Raw genomic sequence first — 17,932 nt, forward strand, 5'->3', positions numbered from 1 at the left:
AAAAATAAGGAGCTGGGGTCTTTTAAAGCGTTAACCAGGAGTTTCCCGTTCTTTTTTGGTTTGATATATTGGGCTTTAATTTCTATTAACTGTAAAGAAAAAAGTATTTTTACAAGTGTGCTCAGATTTGCCTGGGAGCAAAGGCTGCAGGAATGCAGTGTCAACATTACAGTAGATGGCACTTCTTCTCTACTCATCCCAGCTAAAGGAATTCCCACTTCCAACACTTGGAAAGGTATTTCCTGCCAGGCGAGACACAAATGAGAGCCAAGTTGTACTGATGCCTCACGGCAAGAGAATGGGCTTCCCACTCGCTCTGTCCTGGCTATTTCTGATCTAATCATTGCACCCCAGTTCCTCCAGCTCCACAGCTGCTTCTGTTCAAGAGACAACTGCTATTTGCTCACGTACTGAGGAAAACACAGTTTTAGCAGCACGTCACATCATCTCCTCAGGCAACACGTGGAGTGTTTGGGGTCCCTTCTAACAAAAGGCAAATACAAGACTTAGCAACACAGCACAAAAAAGACAAACCCAACACTGTACATGACTCAGTGTTGCTGCCTTTAAAATGTGCTGCAGAAAAAATGAATTTTTGAAATAAGAAGGGGCAGTTAAAGCTACTATATATTTACAAACACTTCTTTCACCTCTTGATTAAATATTTCTTCTTGATTATTAGAGACAAGGGCTCTCTTTACAGCAGCTTCCTGCATGTGGAAGTTTAATTAAGTCTCAGAATAATGAGTTCCCATTAATCCCACTTTTAGGAAAAGTTAAATTCATGCACATCTCCCCATGTCGAGCCCTCATAACTCTCCAAAATAACATGGATCAACCACAGGTCAACATTCACAGAGAGGCTGGCTCACATCCCTTCCAGACTTAGGTGGGTATGAACTCTTTCTAAAAGTCTATTAAAGACAGGAAAACTCCAAACATTTTATATATGTTAAAATTTTAAAAGTTCAAAGACCTTGAACTTCCATTTTAAATTACTAACATTTTTCAACTGCGCTATGTTCTTAATCAGACAGTAGGACAAAAAGAGATCATTCTGTCTCTCCCTCCATGGTAAGTGTTTTATTTGTTCATCAGATAGATTAGCTTTTCCTGAAAAGAGGATTCTAAATGAAAAAACATACTGTGTTTTTCAGATTAATATTTTAGGAGAAAAAAACGGAAAAAACCCTTCCTATTTCCATTAATATTTTTATTCGAGGTTTTGAAAACTTGAAGGGAGGTTACGTTTCATCATCATTTTGGCTTTTTTCTCTTTCACTGCAAAAAAAAAAAAATACAACTTTAGAACTTAAAAAAACGATAGGCAAGGACAAGAACTGGTTCCTTTCCGAGGTTCTTGAGTCTGCTTCTTAATTATGGTAATTCAGTGCACTACCTCAGTCCACAATTATCCCTGATCTTTGCTCTCTTCCTACTGCAAAGTCATCTATTATTTCGCTGAATTTTTTTCCCCCTGTCATGGAGAGCAGCAAAACCTCACCCCTGTGAAATAATTTTAAATGGCCTAAGAAGTCTCTTACAAACACACTCACAGCCCTACAATAAGCTTGTCTTGTGACAGCTATTTCCACATCCCCTGGAACAGCTGCTGAGACAGCTGGGAACAGAGAGCTCCAGCCTGGGACTCAAAGACCACCAGCCAGAAAAGAGTTTTTGATCTCCTGCGCTAAATTTTACACCATCTCCAGGGAGATGCATGAACCAGCTGAATCAAGTGTTTCCTCCACCACCAGTCCTGTCTCTCCATCCCACCTCTGTCCATCTCTTTGGAGCTTCCACTGCAGCTCCACTCAGGCACGGCTTCTTTAACTCTAATTCCTTACAAATAATTTTGGGGAGTGCAATGTGGTTTAGCTTTTGGGGTTTGTTTTGTTTGTTTGTTTGTTTGTTCCAGAATGGAGGTAAAATCTAAAATAAAAATACTGATGTAAACATTACTCCTAAAAACATCTGGCCTCACATGGAGTTTTTCAAAAATAATGGTCTAATCTGTCCAGAAAAGTGGGAAAAAATTAAACTTTTCTGTTGCCATCTAGTGACTGGCAAACCAAAAAGAAGAGATGAGGCACTGAATACTGAATTGACATTACATTAGCCTGCAAGATCAGTATCCTCTACTACTTGCTGTCAAGAAACAGTTTATCAGCTGACCATACTATGAAATTCTCCTCTCAGACCCTATATCCCTCTATATCATCCCTCTAAAATGATTGTCAAAATTTGATAGGATTATAACTTCTCTGAATCTTAGCCCAAAAACTCTTCCCTTCCTATTTGCTGCTTCTTATAGCAAAGTAGGGTCAAGAGAGTAAGTCCTGTGAGGAGTGACTGAGGGAGCTGGGATTGTTGATCCTGGCAAAGAAGAGACTCAGGGGAGACCTGATTGCTCTCTACAACTCCCTGAAAGGAGGTTGTAGCCAGGTGGGGATTGGCCTTTTCTCCTGGGCAACCAGTGACAGGATGAGATAACACAGTCTCAAGCTGTGCCAGGCAAGGCTCAGGCTGGACATCAGGAAGAATTTTTTCACTGAAGGGGTTGTTAAACATTGGGAGGGGCTGCCCAGGGAGGTGGTGAAGTCACCATCCCTGGAAGTGTTCAAGAAACAACTGGCACTTAGAGCTATGGTTTAGTTGGCATAGTGGTCTTGAGCTCTCCTAATTAGGACCTTTCAGATCCCTGCTTATAACCATCTCACTTCACTAATGAAGATCTTCTATTCAGTTCTTCAGAAATGTTTTACTTCCCCATGGAGGCTTCTCCTTTCTTCCCACAGTTCAGAAGCTCAATCCACCTTTCACACCATATTTCTCCCACCTTCTACACTACGAAGGCCACCCGCCTCCCATCTAAAATTCCCACCACCAGAAACAACTTTTACCTTGAAGAGGACTTGACAAACAACAGCGGAGACAAATGAAAAGGCCAATAATCCCTCAGACTATGAGAAGGGACCATCCCACACTACCCTCCATCAGTCATTTACACAAAGATTTACAATGAGTCTCAGCTTCCTTCCTTCTCTTACCAAACAAGTGATAAAGAGGTTTCAAGGAAGATCTTGACTTACCAGTGTACCTTCTCCTGTACAGAAATGCCTACATGTGGTTTACTAACCCACACCAGTTTGAAGCCATAATTCCCTCCTCCAGTATCAATGTCATCATTAATAACAGAGCTGAAGGTGCCACCAGGTGCCTGCCTAAGTAACAAAATGCCAGTGTACCCTACCTTGGTCTGCCACAGCTTCTATATTCACTTTGAGTTCATTTGCCATGAAGCCAATAACTGAGAAGATGACAAAGCCTGCAAATATACTTGTGGCACTGTTGGTACATGTGACTATCAATGTGTCCCTGAAAAGAAAAAAAAAACAAGAAGCTATGACACCTTTTTGGGATACATGCAAGGAGGGGTTGGTACATGCTTCAGGAGTCTCTCATGAGCACACACATCTGTGGGAATGCTGGTGAAGGCACACTTTTATACTTATCAAGTGCATTTGATGCTGATCAGAGAGCACAGGAGTCTTCATATCAGCTGTGCAAGTTCCCATCACCCACGTGCCATGTAGGAACCAGAAGCTGTGCAGGAGGACAGGCATTTCTGCTCTTGGCCTCTCCAAAGATGATGACGTGATTGGTAACACACTTTTTAACTCCTTGCCTCATAAGCACTGTATTACGTACGGACTAACTACCACCATCCAGCTAAGACGGGTTTTGTCCTGTATCCTTCTTGTATCTATACACAAAATTCCAGGGGTTAGCTTTCTGTACCTTGCAGAGGTACCTTCCCATCTTCAGAGGATTCCTTGGTACATTTTCCCACTGTTGATATTGTGAAGTGAATCTCGAGCAATCTATACCTGAATGTCTTACTATGCTGGAAATGTCAAGACACGTGACTAGAGAGGAAACCAGCCCTCATGAACCCCATCCATAGTTATCACATTCCTGATAGGATATTTTTTTTTAACAATATGTGTGTCCAGAGGACTTCCCCATAAACTACTACAACTTAGGCAAAAATAGGTCACTCACTTTCAATGTTCGGGGTTTTTATGTTGGCTAGAATTGCTTATTCTTATTGCTATTTGCTTGTCAGGAACAGAATTAAATACAACCTGAAAAGCTGTCAAACTTCTAGAATTTCTAAGAGAGCATCTCTTAACAGAAATGACTCGGTTAATTCTTTGGGTCTACAGAAAAAAAAAAAAAAGACAATGTTCTGTTTGGAATCAGCATGTGTTAATCTTCTTCCAAAATCTAGATAAGTTTGAAATATTTCAGGTATTCATTAAGAAGTCAATTTCTGTAAATATATTGCAATTATAGACTATTTAACTATGTTTCATATGTGACTGAAAAGTACAAATTTGTCTGCAGTATTAGAATGTAATGAATATAAAAATTAAAAAAGAAAACAGTCATGCTTCATCTCAGCATTCAAGTTGTGTTGTAAAATTAAAAATATTAGAGGTAAGTAAGATTTTCTAATTGTTTCTACTTCAGTCTCCCCTATTCCTCTCTAACATAGGTAAAGCATGTATTTGGTATCAGAGTTGTAAAATTTTTATACCTCGTTACCAGGTAATCCCTTCAAAATTTTCATTAATATTTTCCGAACTCCACAAAACATTGCTAAATTAATACTGAAATTAAGTATGGTGTTTCTCTCTTTTTTTTTTTCCCTGATATTCTGATTGTATTCATTCATCAACCAAAAATCAAAGGCCAGAAACATCATTTTCAAAAATAGGAGCCCAAGGATTTCTGTGTGGGAGTTACTGAGTATGCAGCACCGTTACTTTTCATCAATATTTTGGGATAATTATATTAAATTACTTTTTGAGCACTGTAAAAAGGTTTTTAAATTCCTTTTTGCAAAGAAAGGTGGATCAGGATTTTAAAGTTAAGTATTTTCTACTCTGTACTTAGAAGTCATAGGATAAGGCAGTCAAAATCCCAAGGAGTGTATGCTTTAAAGTCTTAAGTTGGGAAAGTTATTAAGCCTCCCCTTGGGACAGTTCCTGTGCTGCTGCTGCATGTCCTGAATCAGCACCTCCATCACTGCAGGAACTGGTAAAGGTTTGCTTCAGATTAGCTTTAAAGAGAGTAAAATAACAGGGAAGCACTCTCCTAGTGCCAATTCTTTTTGTTTCTTCCATCTGCAGACATTTATCTGGCAGGCTTTTGGATGAAAAGCTATACAATGCTACCAGAACACATTGACTTTTCTCCTTGTAAAAAAAAACAACTTTCGGTGAGTTCAAGTAAAAGCGATTTTAAATTTCACTACACGAAATAACTTTGTGCATGTAAAACTACGCTAAGAGCAATTGGAAAAAAAAAATAACATTTAGGAGATAAAAGAATCACATCTTTGGAAGGTGCAACTTAAACTCCTGCGTGTCTCACAACAGCAAAGCTCAGCCCGTTCTACACATGGGCTGTTCTTCAGCAGAGGCTGCCAACTGACTCTGTTTCGTGCCACTGCTCACAGCTGTTGACAGCTTCCCAGACTGCCTTTCAACCTCATCCTGCTGATTCTGAAAATGAAGAGCCAAGAGGAGCTCTAATAAGCCTAAGGCTCCTCTTGAGACTAGTAGATTAGGGCCTGGGGAGAGGAGACAATACACAAAGCCAAAAGGATTAAAGGTAAAAGAACACCACACACAGAGAGGAGAAAGGAAAAGGGGAAGGGGGAAAGGGGAAAGGGAAAAGGAGCAGGCCAAAAGGAGCAGGGGAAAAGGGTAAGGGGAAAAAGAGGAAAGGGAAAGGGGGAAAGAGAAAGGGGAAAAGGGGAAGGAGGAAAAGGAGAAGGGGGAAAAGGAGAAGGGGGAAAAGGGCTAGGGGGAAAAAGGGAAAAGGGGAAGGAGAAGGGAAAAGGGGAAGAGAAAGAAAGAAAGAGAAAGGGGAGAGGAAAAGAGGGGAAAAAAAAGACACAAAAGGCACGAGAGAAAAAAAGACACAAGAGAAAAAAAAGACATGAGAGAAGGATCTTACAAACCAGATTTCTGCAAGTTGGAAGATATCTGGTTTTGGACAAATCTATTTAATAAAACCGATGTTTTTCACTCTTACATACCTGTAGCAATTATTATGGAATTTGTTGTAAGAAGAGAGAGTAATTAGACCTCCCCATGCTGCAGATAAGGAGAAGAAAATCTGAGTGGCAGCATCCTTCCAAACCTAGGTAAGACAAACAGGAGAGGAAATAGCATCAGCTTCAGGAAAGAATGTTAGAGTGTTAGAAAGTTCAATAATACTATTACATGTTACTGTGAGGGGATTGACACTTAAGTACTTCAAATGAACTTTAAACTAAATGGATGTCAATAGAATATTTAAAAGTAAAACCCTGCCATGAAATACATCATGCCCATTTGATGAGGAGTACTATTCTCATTGAGCCCATATCAAAGGATCATATTAACTTTGCTGTATATGGAAGACACAAATATCCAAACTACATTGTTTTATACACATCAGTTCAAATACATTCAGAAAAAAAAAATACAAATCAAGAGGAAAAATCTGCACCAGATACTGATGTTTTATCTACCAGTGACCCTAAATAATACTTTATCCACATAAGACGAAGAACAAGTTTCCACAGATGACAATACCACCCCTGCACACATCAAATGCTTGCAGCAGACACCAAGAGATCTGCATGACTTATTCACCCCAGTAGTTAAAAGTGCAATAGTAAACCCACCATAGCATCAATTAGCTTCTCCCACTTTGGTGTGATGAAGTACCAGATTCCATCTCCAGCTCCAGGGAGAGTTACTCCTCTTATAAGAAGGATGATGAGAACTACATAGGGGAATGTAGCTGTAAAATACACCACCTGGACAGACCAAAGGAAAGGTTGGTAAAAGGGTTTATTTGGATAAGAAGAGAGGAGGGGAAAATATAAGTGCTACAGAACTGCTTGAAGAAAGCAATTACTCAGGCTCAGAGACAACAGTCAGGGGATGAACTAGGAAAACAACAGGGTTGTTTCCCAGGAAATCTGAAATTTTATGGCTCTTCTTGCTGCTGGAAACAGGAATAACACCAATAGCAACAAAGGTAAGAGTTGGGATTCTAGACAGAGAGAGGAAGAGGGTTCCTCTCTCTGTCTGGAGAGGAACCATTGGAATTTACAGCTAAAAGAAAATATCACTTCTGACCCTTGCCCAGAGCAAACTATCACAGTTCAATGGAAATTAAATGAGCAGTGCCATTCAATAACACTTAAATTTCTGTGGGTTTTTTCCCTATATATTTCCATACATTTTTCTGTATTTAACTAAAAAAAAAAAAAAAGTCTAATTAAGTTTTATTACTGTTTGTACTTCTTAATAATTGCATATCACCACAGTGATATTTATGGTTCAAATGCAAAAAAAGGAAAGTCAGTGAAATGATCCAGATAGAACTAATCACCGTGATATCTAAATACGCAACAGTGGTTGTGTGTCTAATGTCTTAATAATTATCTAGTACAGAGCTCTCTGTGGTCAGATAAGATGAGTAGATTATGGCCAGTAAAGCTCTACACTTGACACAAAAGCATTTCAAATATTTTACACATTAACCTCTGAGTTTAAACAAGCCAGAATCATAACATATTGTGGAATCATGTCATAGAATGGTTTGGGTTAGAAGGGACCTTAAAGCCCACCTCATTCCAACCTCCTCCCATAGGCAGGGACACCTTCCACTGGACCAGGTTGCTCAGAGCCCCATCCAGCCTGGCCTTGAACACTTCCAGGGATGGGGCAGCCACAGCTTCTCTGGACAACCTGTTCCAGGGCCTCACCACCCTCACAGGGAAGAATGTCTTCCTAATATCTAATCTAACCCCCCCCCTTTCAGTTTGAAGCCATTATCTTTGTCCTGTCGCTCCATGTCCTTGTCCAAAGTCCCTCTCCAGCTCTCTTGGAGTCCCTTTAGGAAGGTGCTCTAAGGTCTCTTTTGGAGCCTTCTCCAGGCTGAACAACTCCAGCTCTCTCAGCCCGTCTTCATGGAGAGATGCTCCAGCCCTCTGAGCATCTTTGTGGCCTCCTCTGAACTCACTCCTAGAGGTCCATGTCCTCTTCATGTTGTGGGCCCCAGAGCTGAACACACCACTCCAGATGTATTCTCACCAGAGCTGAGAGGGAGAATCACCTCCCTCAGCCTGTGGTGTGAGCTGAAGCAACTTTTGAAACTGCTTTCCTAACCTTCTCTTTGCTGTTTCAAGAGATGTTTCAACAAGTTGCCCTGATGAATTTTTGTGCAGTCTAATCTCTGTGTAAATATAGAATTTCTATCTCTGGCACCAAGAACTCAACTTTTTTCCTCTCTGACATCAAAGAGTCAATATTTTTCTTGGCCACTAAGATACACTTGAAGAAATATCTGTTGTCATATCCAAACCGAAGTTATTATCCAGACTCTTATCTTTCACTAAACATTTTTTCCTATCACAGTAAGGTGGGGGAAAAAATATCTCAGTTTTTCCCTGGTACTCTGAGTCTCTGGATTTTTAATTACCAAATTACCTCGCAAGAGATGATGTCAGCTTCCAGAAGCAAAGGGATGGCTTGAAATTAGAAACTCTGGGGTCAGCTCTAGAAAGTTCATGTCTGCACTTCCACTATCTTTATCTCATTAAATATCTAGTTGTTTTGCTCCAGTTTTTTTCAAATTCAGTTCTGATTTTAAAATATGTTACTTAACATCTAAATTTACATCAAAATTTCCTGGATTCCAGTGAAATGTGAGATGATTGCAGAATTTTGATTAACACCACACAGAATAAGGAAGGTTGAAAGGTACCCTTTTTGCCATCCCACTGCTGAGCGCAGCTCAAGAGTTCCTTTTAAACTGATTGAAGATTAAGGAACAAATGCTGAACAAAAATTGTCTTTATGTTTTGACTGAAAAAACAGACAGGAAAAAGGCATTTCAACTAATACTTAGTCATTTACTGAAAATATTTTCAGTAATTCAGTGCCTTAAATGAGCGTGATTTCCTTAAAACATCACCCTGCTTTCTTGTGAGTGTACAGTCTCAAACACTGTTCTTACTTTTCCTGATGACTTGATTCCTTTAGCAAGGGAGGCATATACAATCACCCAAGCTAGGAAAAGAGATAGTGCCAAGGGCCATCTGATCTCACCAGGATATTCAATCCCTGCTGAAATCTTCAATACAAAGTACCTAAGAATAAAAGAATTTTTAAAAAAATTAAAATTGGAGGGAAAAAGAATAGAAAAAAATAATGACAGCATTATAAAGCAACCGGAGGCAGTAATTGAGTGCAAATTCCTGGAGTATTTTGTTTTGCTTCAGCATCCTCAGCAGTTTCTCTGGAAGGTTCCAGCGATTCTCACCATGTATTATTTTATTTATCTGCATTGCAGTAGTAGATAAAACTGCCGGGCACGGGCCAACACCCCAGCTGTGCTGAGCACCATAGGAACAGAACACAAGTAATCCAGCATTTGAACTGCCTTTTATCATTCCTAAGCATAAAAAATTAACATTATTTGATGTCCATAGCTATTATATTTCTAGTTTTCCAAGCACTGATTTGTTGCCTGTTCTAGTGGATTTTAAAGAAAGATTAACATAACGATCACTAAACAAAGAAAGATCTTACTTGAAATATTCTTCACTTCCACTGACAAATGTTTTGTTTCCTTCCCTGGTGAAGTTAACCATGGTTAAGTTTGGATAGGCACTCATGCAGAAAGTAGAGTTCTTGATTTGTATTTTTGGATGGTCACCAATAATACAGGAATCTAGAAAGAAACAAGTAAAATAAAAAAAAACAAACAAACCAAAAAAAACCCACAAACAACCAAAAAAAAAGGTGCATAGTTGGGTTTTTTTGGTTGGTTTGTTGGTTTTTTCTTATAAAATTACAAGAAACCAGTAGATCACACGTAATTACTTGAACTTTTGTTCAAGTGCCAATACCTTTTCTGGAAGGTTGTTTACTGGGTTTACTTTTCCCCTTTTCATGTCACAGTGAGTTTTTGGCCGTTTGCAAAAACGGTTTTCGTTTGGGTTTTTTTCGTTATTAAGAGAAGCTTCTCTAAAGGCAACTAATTTGTCTTTAGCGGACACCCGAGGCTGCCAGCTATGGTATTTTGTTCTGTGCTTTCTCCCTTATACAGAGTTTTTCCCCAGAGGGTGGGAGGGGGGGGAAGTTGGGCTTTTATTGTCATTTTAATTGACAAATCTCATTCATCCTTGATGAGGAAAAATTTAAATAAAAGGAGAGGGAAGAGCCCATGCGATACAAATAATTTCGAAGTGGTTTTAAAGTGGACCGTTCCTCCGTGCTGGGAACCTCGCCCGACCACGGTCATCCGCAGTCTCCTCTGGCATCTCCCAGGGGCGCAGCTGAGCTGAAGAAAACTCTGGAAAACCACCACGGCCATAATTTTGGAAAAAAAAAAAAAAAAGCATGTCCCAACTCACCTAGCAAAAGTTTGTTTTTATCTTTACAGTCTGGCGTGTTCCACGGGTTGTTACAGGAGGCCCAGGGCAGCACAGGTACAAAGGACGCAAAAAGGTAGAAAAGTGTGTAGCACAGGATAATATTGTAATATATGGCTATTAGAACAGAGATGATCAGCATGGCGATGCCGCAGCCTGGGAACAGAGAGGGGAGACAGGAGAACATCGCTATTAATCCCGGGGAAGGGGAGCAGCGGCCGCAGCCGGGGGAGCGGCGGGGCCCGGCGGCTGCAAAGCATCGGCTTCCTCTGGCACAGGTACGGGGGTCCCCCCGCTTTGAGGGGCTTTCCCCGCAACTGACACAGGTACGGGGGGGTCCCCCTGCTTTGAGGGGCTTCCCCCGCAAGGACCGCGCAAGGACATGCGGCTGAAGCCATGCGAGAGAGGGAGTGCAGGTCATGCTCCCCAAAACCGGGCCGGCTCCTGCTCCGCTCACCTTGCAAGGCCGGGATGGCTTTCCAGACCGACACGGGGCCCTGACTAGCAAACTGCCCCAGGGAGACTTCCAGGAAGAAAATGGGGATCCCAGCTAGAGCCAACATCATCAAATAGGGGATGAGAAACGCACCTTGGGGGGCAGGAGGGGAGAGAAGAGAGAGCAACCTGAATCACCCCGTGATATTGGGGACAATTCAGTCAAGACATGCAGCTATTAAAATTTTTCTATTTGTTAGCGATTCCCGCTGCTCGACGGGGCGGGAATGGGGTGGGGGAAGGTGGGCGACAGCTTTCTACATTTCCAGCATTTGCTCGAGACAATATTATTGTTAAAGGAGTACTTTAACGCCTCCCACTTAGAGGTTCTTATGTGTAAAAAAGAAAAAACAGTGCTGACAATTAAAAAAGAATTCGTTTGAAATCACTTCTTCCCTCACAGAAAAAGGACCTACACAATCGTTTTCGATTATCAGAGCGCCAATACCCCCTGCTGATAGACGTTTCGTAGAGGGAAGGGTTTCACAGTTGCAGGGCTTGAATCCAGTAATGCTCACCGGTTCTCTGTTTAAATAAGAGCCTCTGGTAGAAGAACCCCTGCAAATAAATTTTTTCTTCTCCTTGAAAACTATTAACGGCACAAACCTTCTCCTAACTTCTCCTCTATTCTGCTGAGCAGCGTTCGCTCAAACGATTATTTTTCAATCGGATCATTGAGAGATTTAAAATAATTCCCCCAAACTTCAAGAAATAACAAAATGTCTCGACTTGGGATCAAACTTCCTCTTGTGACTATCCTGATTCTAAAGTCCTGTGTACAGACCTTTCCTCCCTCCTCTTCCCCCATCCCACCCATTGCGGATTCAGACCCGATTGTGCATAAATGAGGCGAGGGGAGTCCCGGAGCCCTCCCTCTGTGATCAACCCGCCCCTTCGTCTTCCTCCCTCTCCGGCCAGCACCAATTGCAGGTGTTTTTAAGGAAAGCACTGCCTTTTAACGAAATCTCGTCGGAGCTTTCCTACTTCCAGAGGTGACCATCAAAAAAAAAACAAACCAAAAAAAACAAAAAAAACACCAAAACCAAAAACCCCGGCAGATGCTTCACCACGTCGCTGATGGTCTGAAGGTGCCCTCGCACTCCAGCTAAGCCCGGGGCTGGCTGCCCGGCAATAGGGAGCCGCCAGCCCCCTCTTCCCTCCTTTTTCTCCCCGCCAAAAAGGCAGAGGCTGGTTCAGACCCGTACGGTACTGCAGGTAGAGAGACAGGAAAAAGCCATCATACCTCCCCCATTCTTAAAGGCCAGGTACGGGAACCTCCAGACATTGCCCAGCCCCACTGCATAACCCACCATGGAGAGGATGAAATCCAGCTTGCTAGACCAGTTCCCTCGGGCTTTATTTTCATCCCCTACATCGTCTTCCTAAAAGGGGAGAAAAGGGAGGAAAAATAGAGGGGGAGAACAAAAAGAAAAAAAAAACAGAGAGAGAGAGATGGGAAAGCAGCTACTTTTGCAGACAAGCCCCGCAGTGCTGCGGCTGCACCCTGCGAGCAGCGGCCGGGCCGGAGGGACCTTCCCGGGAGGGCCCTCCTGCAGCCCCTGCCCCTGCTGCCAGGCCTCTCTTCTGTCCAGAAAAAGCCCACAAGAAAGGTGGGTTTAAATCATAGCCCTCCACTGAGGGCTCGGGGGATGGGGGACGGGGGTCGCCTGGGAGGTCTCATCTCCTCCTCTGGGGGTTGAAGCCCTCAGTGCCCTCGGAAGGGTAAGGACCGACCGCCAGCTCCCAGCACAGCCCGCAGGGGCCCAGCACATGCAAAAGAACCGAAGAACCGCTTTTGCAGAACGAACAGCCCCCCACGCCCCCGTTCCAGGGTAAACGCAGGTACGCGGAAGGACAGGGAGAGAGAGGCGGGCGCGGCACTTTCCCGGCCTCTCATCCCACCGGCGGAACCCCCGGCGTGGTTCGACCTCTTGCGGGGTTGGGCTGATTTATTTGTCCCTGGTTTTGGTTACAGGGGCCAAGGCACGCAGCCACCGGGGGTTGGGGCAGGCGGCCGTGCCTGAGGAGAGGAAGGGCAAGGCGCCCTTCCCATCTGATGCTGGGGACAGGACCAGATCTCACGTAGGGGCGTGTTAGGGGGGTGCACGGGTCGGACCCGGGGTACACCGACAGGCACGGCCTAGGGAACGGACTGGAATTACACAGGATGGTCCTTTGTACCGATATTACATTATTAGCACTCGCCAGCATTACAGTTCTGGATCTAAGATCCTCTCTCCCCACCGCCGCACAGCCCCATCCCCGGCTGACCCGGACCTGCTTTTAGAACTTCAGCCCCAGATCAGTGCTGAGTGGCAAAGACCTCCCACGAGCTGAAGCGGGGGAAAGAAAACCAGTAAGGAGAAAACTCACCCCCTCCACTCTGCCAGGAAGGACAGAAGTGTTGCCATCTGTGCCCAGTACCACGGTGCTCTGGCTCAAGGTCACCCAGGCGCCCTTGGTGCTGTTTTGCTCCAGCGTGCTCTTACCAAGGCTTAGATTAGCGTCCCCGTCTGTGCTCTGCAAAGCGGGAATTTTGCAGTGAGGGATAGCGGCTTGCCCGGCGGTCCCTACCCCGGGGCCGTGCTTGCAGGGAAAGGCTTCCACAGATTCCCTCCGGAGGGTGGAGTTGGCTTGCACCGGGGTGCTGCTGAGCTTGCAGATCCCGACTTTGGTCCTCTCAAAATCGTTTGGTTTAGCTTCTTCGGAGGGAAGTGTTTTGTTGTCGTTAGAGAGCGATCGGGGAAGCCTGGCCGTCGCGGCGGGGGTTTGCGGCGGGGCATTCTGCGGCTCATTTTCGGGGCTGATTCTTACAATTCCCGCACCTTCATTGGGTCCACGAGCCACGGGTTCAGGATTGTTCACAACCTGCTTGCTCATATCCCTTTGACTGGCGTAATCCTAAAATGAGAGAACGTCACATATTTTACTAAAAGAAGAAGAAGGGGGGAAAAAAATGTTGGTGCTGCAGAGATTCTACGAATTTCTGTCCCCGTGCACAAAACGCATGCGCTAGAAAATGTGGATACAGGAGTGTTGCAGAATTTCGAGGAGCCCCAGCTCGCCTGCTTGCCCTCCCACTCAATGTTAATGTTCTGGGGGAAAAACAGTACGGCACACGGAAAAAAAAATCATCAAATAAAAACCAGCACCAGCATCTGCAAACCCGTAATTCAAGTTTAAATAAGTGTTTCTACAGCACTGCGCCGCCAGATCTCGTTAGATTTCACATCACGACTGTAGGATGCTCCCTTCCCTATCACCAGTGTAGAAAGATTCTTTAATTTTACGCCCCATTTCCTTTCTGTCATTCAACAATTCACATCGACTTTTTTTTTTATATATATATGAGCAAGAGACAAGCTGCCCTGTAGGCAGCAAGGGATGTTAAAAAACAAGTGAAATAGTGCTGGTGAACATTTCTGAGCTGGCTGCCACGCTTCAAAGCCTGTCAGCAAGACGGTGAAATGCAAAAAAATAACCCCAAAACATAACCACACTACCACAGTGGAATTACCGCCAATAACATGTGGCTTTTCCCTATTCTTTTTCTTATATTTCCGACTCGCATGTCTCCAAAGACTTTTTTTTAAGCATTCCCTATTAATTAAACAGATTATTGATGACACATTTCGAGTCACCCGTGCCTTTCCCCTCAGTTTAAAATTATAATTTAAAATGCATCTTTTTTTTATATGTACATTAAACAATCGGCAGAAACCCCTACATTTTCCATCAGTTTAATATAAGGGTTATATAGGGGTTAATATTTACAAATACACTTTCTTTTTTCAGGATGTTTCACAAAACTGCCCGTTGGCATTTTCCTCACAAGTTTTCTCTCCATCGTAATCCCATCTCCCGGCACCAGGGATAAGATCTGCAAGGACTCAGTCACTAACTGAGTGCATTTTGGAGTACCACCGTTTTCTCCTTCCCTCGCCCCCTTCCTTCCCCGGCAGCATCCCTACCCCGGTCCGCGGGAGCCTTCCCGCTCTGGCTCCGCCGGCAGCACCGCGGACAGCTCCCCCTCCGCCAACTCTTCCCTCCTCCAACCCTTCTCGATATCGAAGATCAAAAATCAAGCACTTACCATGTCTTAAATAGCCACAGATGGAGTCGATAGATGTAAAAACAGCGGTACGGGCAATTGGCAGACTGGATTTTGCCCAGTCCAGAGCAAAGCTTTCTATACTTCCCTGGGAAAGACTGGGTTTGCGTCAGTGTATAGCAAGGTGCCCTTCGTGTGACATTTTCTTGATAATAAGAGTTTGATAAATCATTACCCTTGGTTTCAGATTTTAAAGGGACAACGAGAAGCCAGAGCGCCGGCTGCTGTCACTCACGCGGCAGTGGCATTGCGTGTTCCCTGTGACTCATGTGGGGGCTGATTACTAAACCAAATCCAGCAAGAGCACGGGAGAACTTTCTTGCTGGCAATTAGGGGGAACATGTGAGAAACACGTACTGCACCCAAAGCAAGAGAGAAATGGGGAGAAACCTTCCATTTGTACTCCTCTCCCTCCTCCCTCTTAGTATACCACTATTCAGCTCCTTTTTTCCTGCATTTCTGCAGTTCACGGTCGGATCAGACGTTCTAGTAGCTTGCTTATATACATTATAATTTTATATATCCATATAAATGGATATGAAAATAAAAATAAAAAAATACGAATTTTATATCTAACCGCATAGCTACACATGGAGTGAGAAGTTCAAAGTGTATAAACTAAACAAATACATTTAAATTGCATCTCACTTGGTGTCCTTGAACAAAATAACATTATATACTCTATTTTTACTGTGCCTCACGGGGGGAAACCTCAATTAAATTTAAAAGATACACGCTAAAAAGCAATTTTTTCTTTCATCAAAGCTGTCTTAAGAGCAGTTAAGAGGGATTAAAGATGACGGCAACAGCCGTGAAGTTGTTGGTGCTCTTCCCTCACCCGTCAAGACATTTATGTCTGATTACTGGGAGCTGGGGGAAGAGGGGAATTACTCATCATTAAAAGTAAAGGTGTTAACTCAGAATGGTTTTTGTAACGAAGTAATTCATACATAACCACCTGTCTTTAGCGTGTTGCTATTTGAGGGGCTTTCTCAAAGATTGGTTGCTCTCAGGATAATTTTGTTCACACTGACAAAAAAAATAAAAAGCGCTTTGGCAAACTGGGGTGCTCCCTAAGCAACCTTCCCAGTTGTTCCAGCGTCAGAGGTGCCGTTCCTCCGCATAGACCCTGCTGGCGTCAGCTCCTCCGGAGAGTATTTTACATTTTAGCGTAAGCAGTGTGAATGTGTGCGCCCATGCGGGGGAGAGGAGGGGCGGAGGGGGCTAAACTCGCCAGCACCACACGCGTTTCTTCTACGTCCTTGATTTTACGGGTTACCAACGTTTGCTTCAGCGGACAAAATAAATAAAAAATTCTCAGCAGGCCAGACCATTCCGCAGAGCAGTTGGCTCCACCAGGAGCTGCCACCCCCGTCAGGGACCGGGGAGCTTTGTTCCACCGCAGGCAGCTCCCGCAGCGCCCGCTCCGACTCCTTCACGTTCCACCTCGTCACTGCGGGTGTCAGCTGAGACTCACTTCGAGAGTTATTGAGAGCCCCACGAAAGCCGAGGAGCTGGCAAAGCAGAACGTTCAAAATCGGTTTTCGAAGATCACCCTGTCTCCCGGCTGAAAAATGCTTTTGCTTTACAGCAGAGCTCCAGAGCACCTTTTAAACACAGCTATCGTTTGCTTACTGTGATCTTGCTTCGAACACATTCAGGCATAGGAGCTTATCTACATCACAGGTAGATAATTGCAATATGCACATGTAGGTGTTTTTACACACACACACACACACATATGCACGCACGCACACCCCGTGTGTGTGGACTGTTGTATGTTCCTGTCTTCAAAGACTCTTTTCTACCTCGTAGAACAGCCACCTGGTCTAGTGGAAGGTGCCCCTGACCATGGCAGGGATGGGGAGGAATTAGATGAGCTTTAAGATCCCTTCCAAGACAAGCCATTCTACGACTCTGCGTACTCTCCACGGGTCTATTCAGAAATCGAGGGGAGCACACAGAAGCTGTCTATAGTAGGGAGGGGGAGAAATCCGTGTTATTTTGCAGTATTTCCTTCTCGAGGCATCCTCCAGCCTCTGGTCGTTGGCTCCGTTATGCTGCCCTTCAGTATACATTAATGCCTCTAAAGGCACAGACCAAATCAAAAGCGACAAGGCAGCAGTCCAAGAAGTATTTTGGTCGTCAAGGCCCCCAAACCTCTACTGGACTCACAGAGTTGACTTATTTTGTTTTCTCAAAAAATCGGCAAAACTCGTGCTTCACATTCTTTTCCAAGCGGTATTTTTGCTTTCTCCATCAGCACTGAAATGTGACATCGAAGTTTCACGCCTGGAAAAGAGGAATCGATCTCCTTTCTTTTCAGAAAAGGCAAGAGCACCCCTCTGTGCCCCTTGGAAGGCTATTGGAGGGGCACGGCCGGAGGCTCTCGCTGAGTACCAGAGCCAAGGATCCATTCTTAATCAAGTGGGAAACCCATGGAGAAACACAGTTCTGCTTCCAAACATTTTCCCTTGTCCTATCCCTCCGTGCCTGGCCCTCGGGGCCGTACAGCCCGGCTCCCTACTGCCGCTGCCCTCTCCCACGCGGTTTGGGATGGACACACCTGCTCTTGGTCCAAACCCCGAGTTTGGATTTCCGGTTCCTTTCAAAACCAAAACAAATCCCTCCAGTGTGGGGTTTTAACTTCCCAGTTAACAACCTGAAGGTTCATTAAAATGATTTTTCCGAGCTCCTTCTCACCATCCCTCCCAAACGCCTGTCCCGCAGGCGAACCACCCCTCCCAGCCCACAACACGTCCCTAAGGGATTAAGGCAAAGCACCTGCCTGCAGTTCACACCAAACACACATCCCT

At 44.1% G+C, this 17,932-nt stretch overlaps 1 protein-coding gene across 2 annotated transcripts in view; it reads right to left on the reverse strand.

Moving 5' to 3' along the window:
• Positions 1-15,198, reverse strand: part of SLC6A5 (solute carrier family 6 member 5) — a 32,625-nt gene extending 17,427 nt beyond the window's left edge. For both annotated transcript variants that reach the window (XR_003536359.1, XM_027696455.1), the window contains exons 1-10: positions 15,099-15,198; positions 13,379-13,906; positions 12,249-12,387; positions 10,968-11,099; positions 10,493-10,666; positions 9,666-9,807; positions 9,091-9,223; positions 6,746-6,880; positions 6,113-6,216; positions 3,254-3,378 (exon numbers count right to left, since the gene is read on the reverse strand). Coding sequence is in view for 1 of the 2 variants with exons in the window: in XM_027696455.1 (XP_027552256.1) it covers positions 3,254-3,378; positions 6,113-6,216; positions 6,746-6,880; positions 9,091-9,223; positions 9,666-9,807; positions 10,493-10,666; positions 10,968-11,099; positions 12,249-12,387; positions 13,379-13,906; positions 15,099-15,101 (1,615 nt within the window). In the remaining variant the exon portion in view is untranslated. The remainder of the gene's footprint in view (positions 1-3,253; positions 3,379-6,112; positions 6,217-6,745; positions 6,881-9,090; positions 9,224-9,665; positions 9,808-10,492; positions 10,667-10,967; positions 11,100-12,248; positions 12,388-13,378; positions 13,907-15,098) is intronic.
• Positions 15,199-17,932: the final 2,734 nt, after the last annotated feature.

Source organism: Neopelma chrysocephalum, unplaced genomic scaffold, assembly GCF_003984885.1.
Source record: "Neopelma chrysocephalum unplaced genomic scaffold, ASM398488v2 Primary Assembly neopelma1_106b, whole genome shotgun sequence".
Lineage (NCBI taxonomy): Eukaryota > Metazoa > Chordata > Aves > Passeriformes > Pipridae > Neopelma > Neopelma chrysocephalum.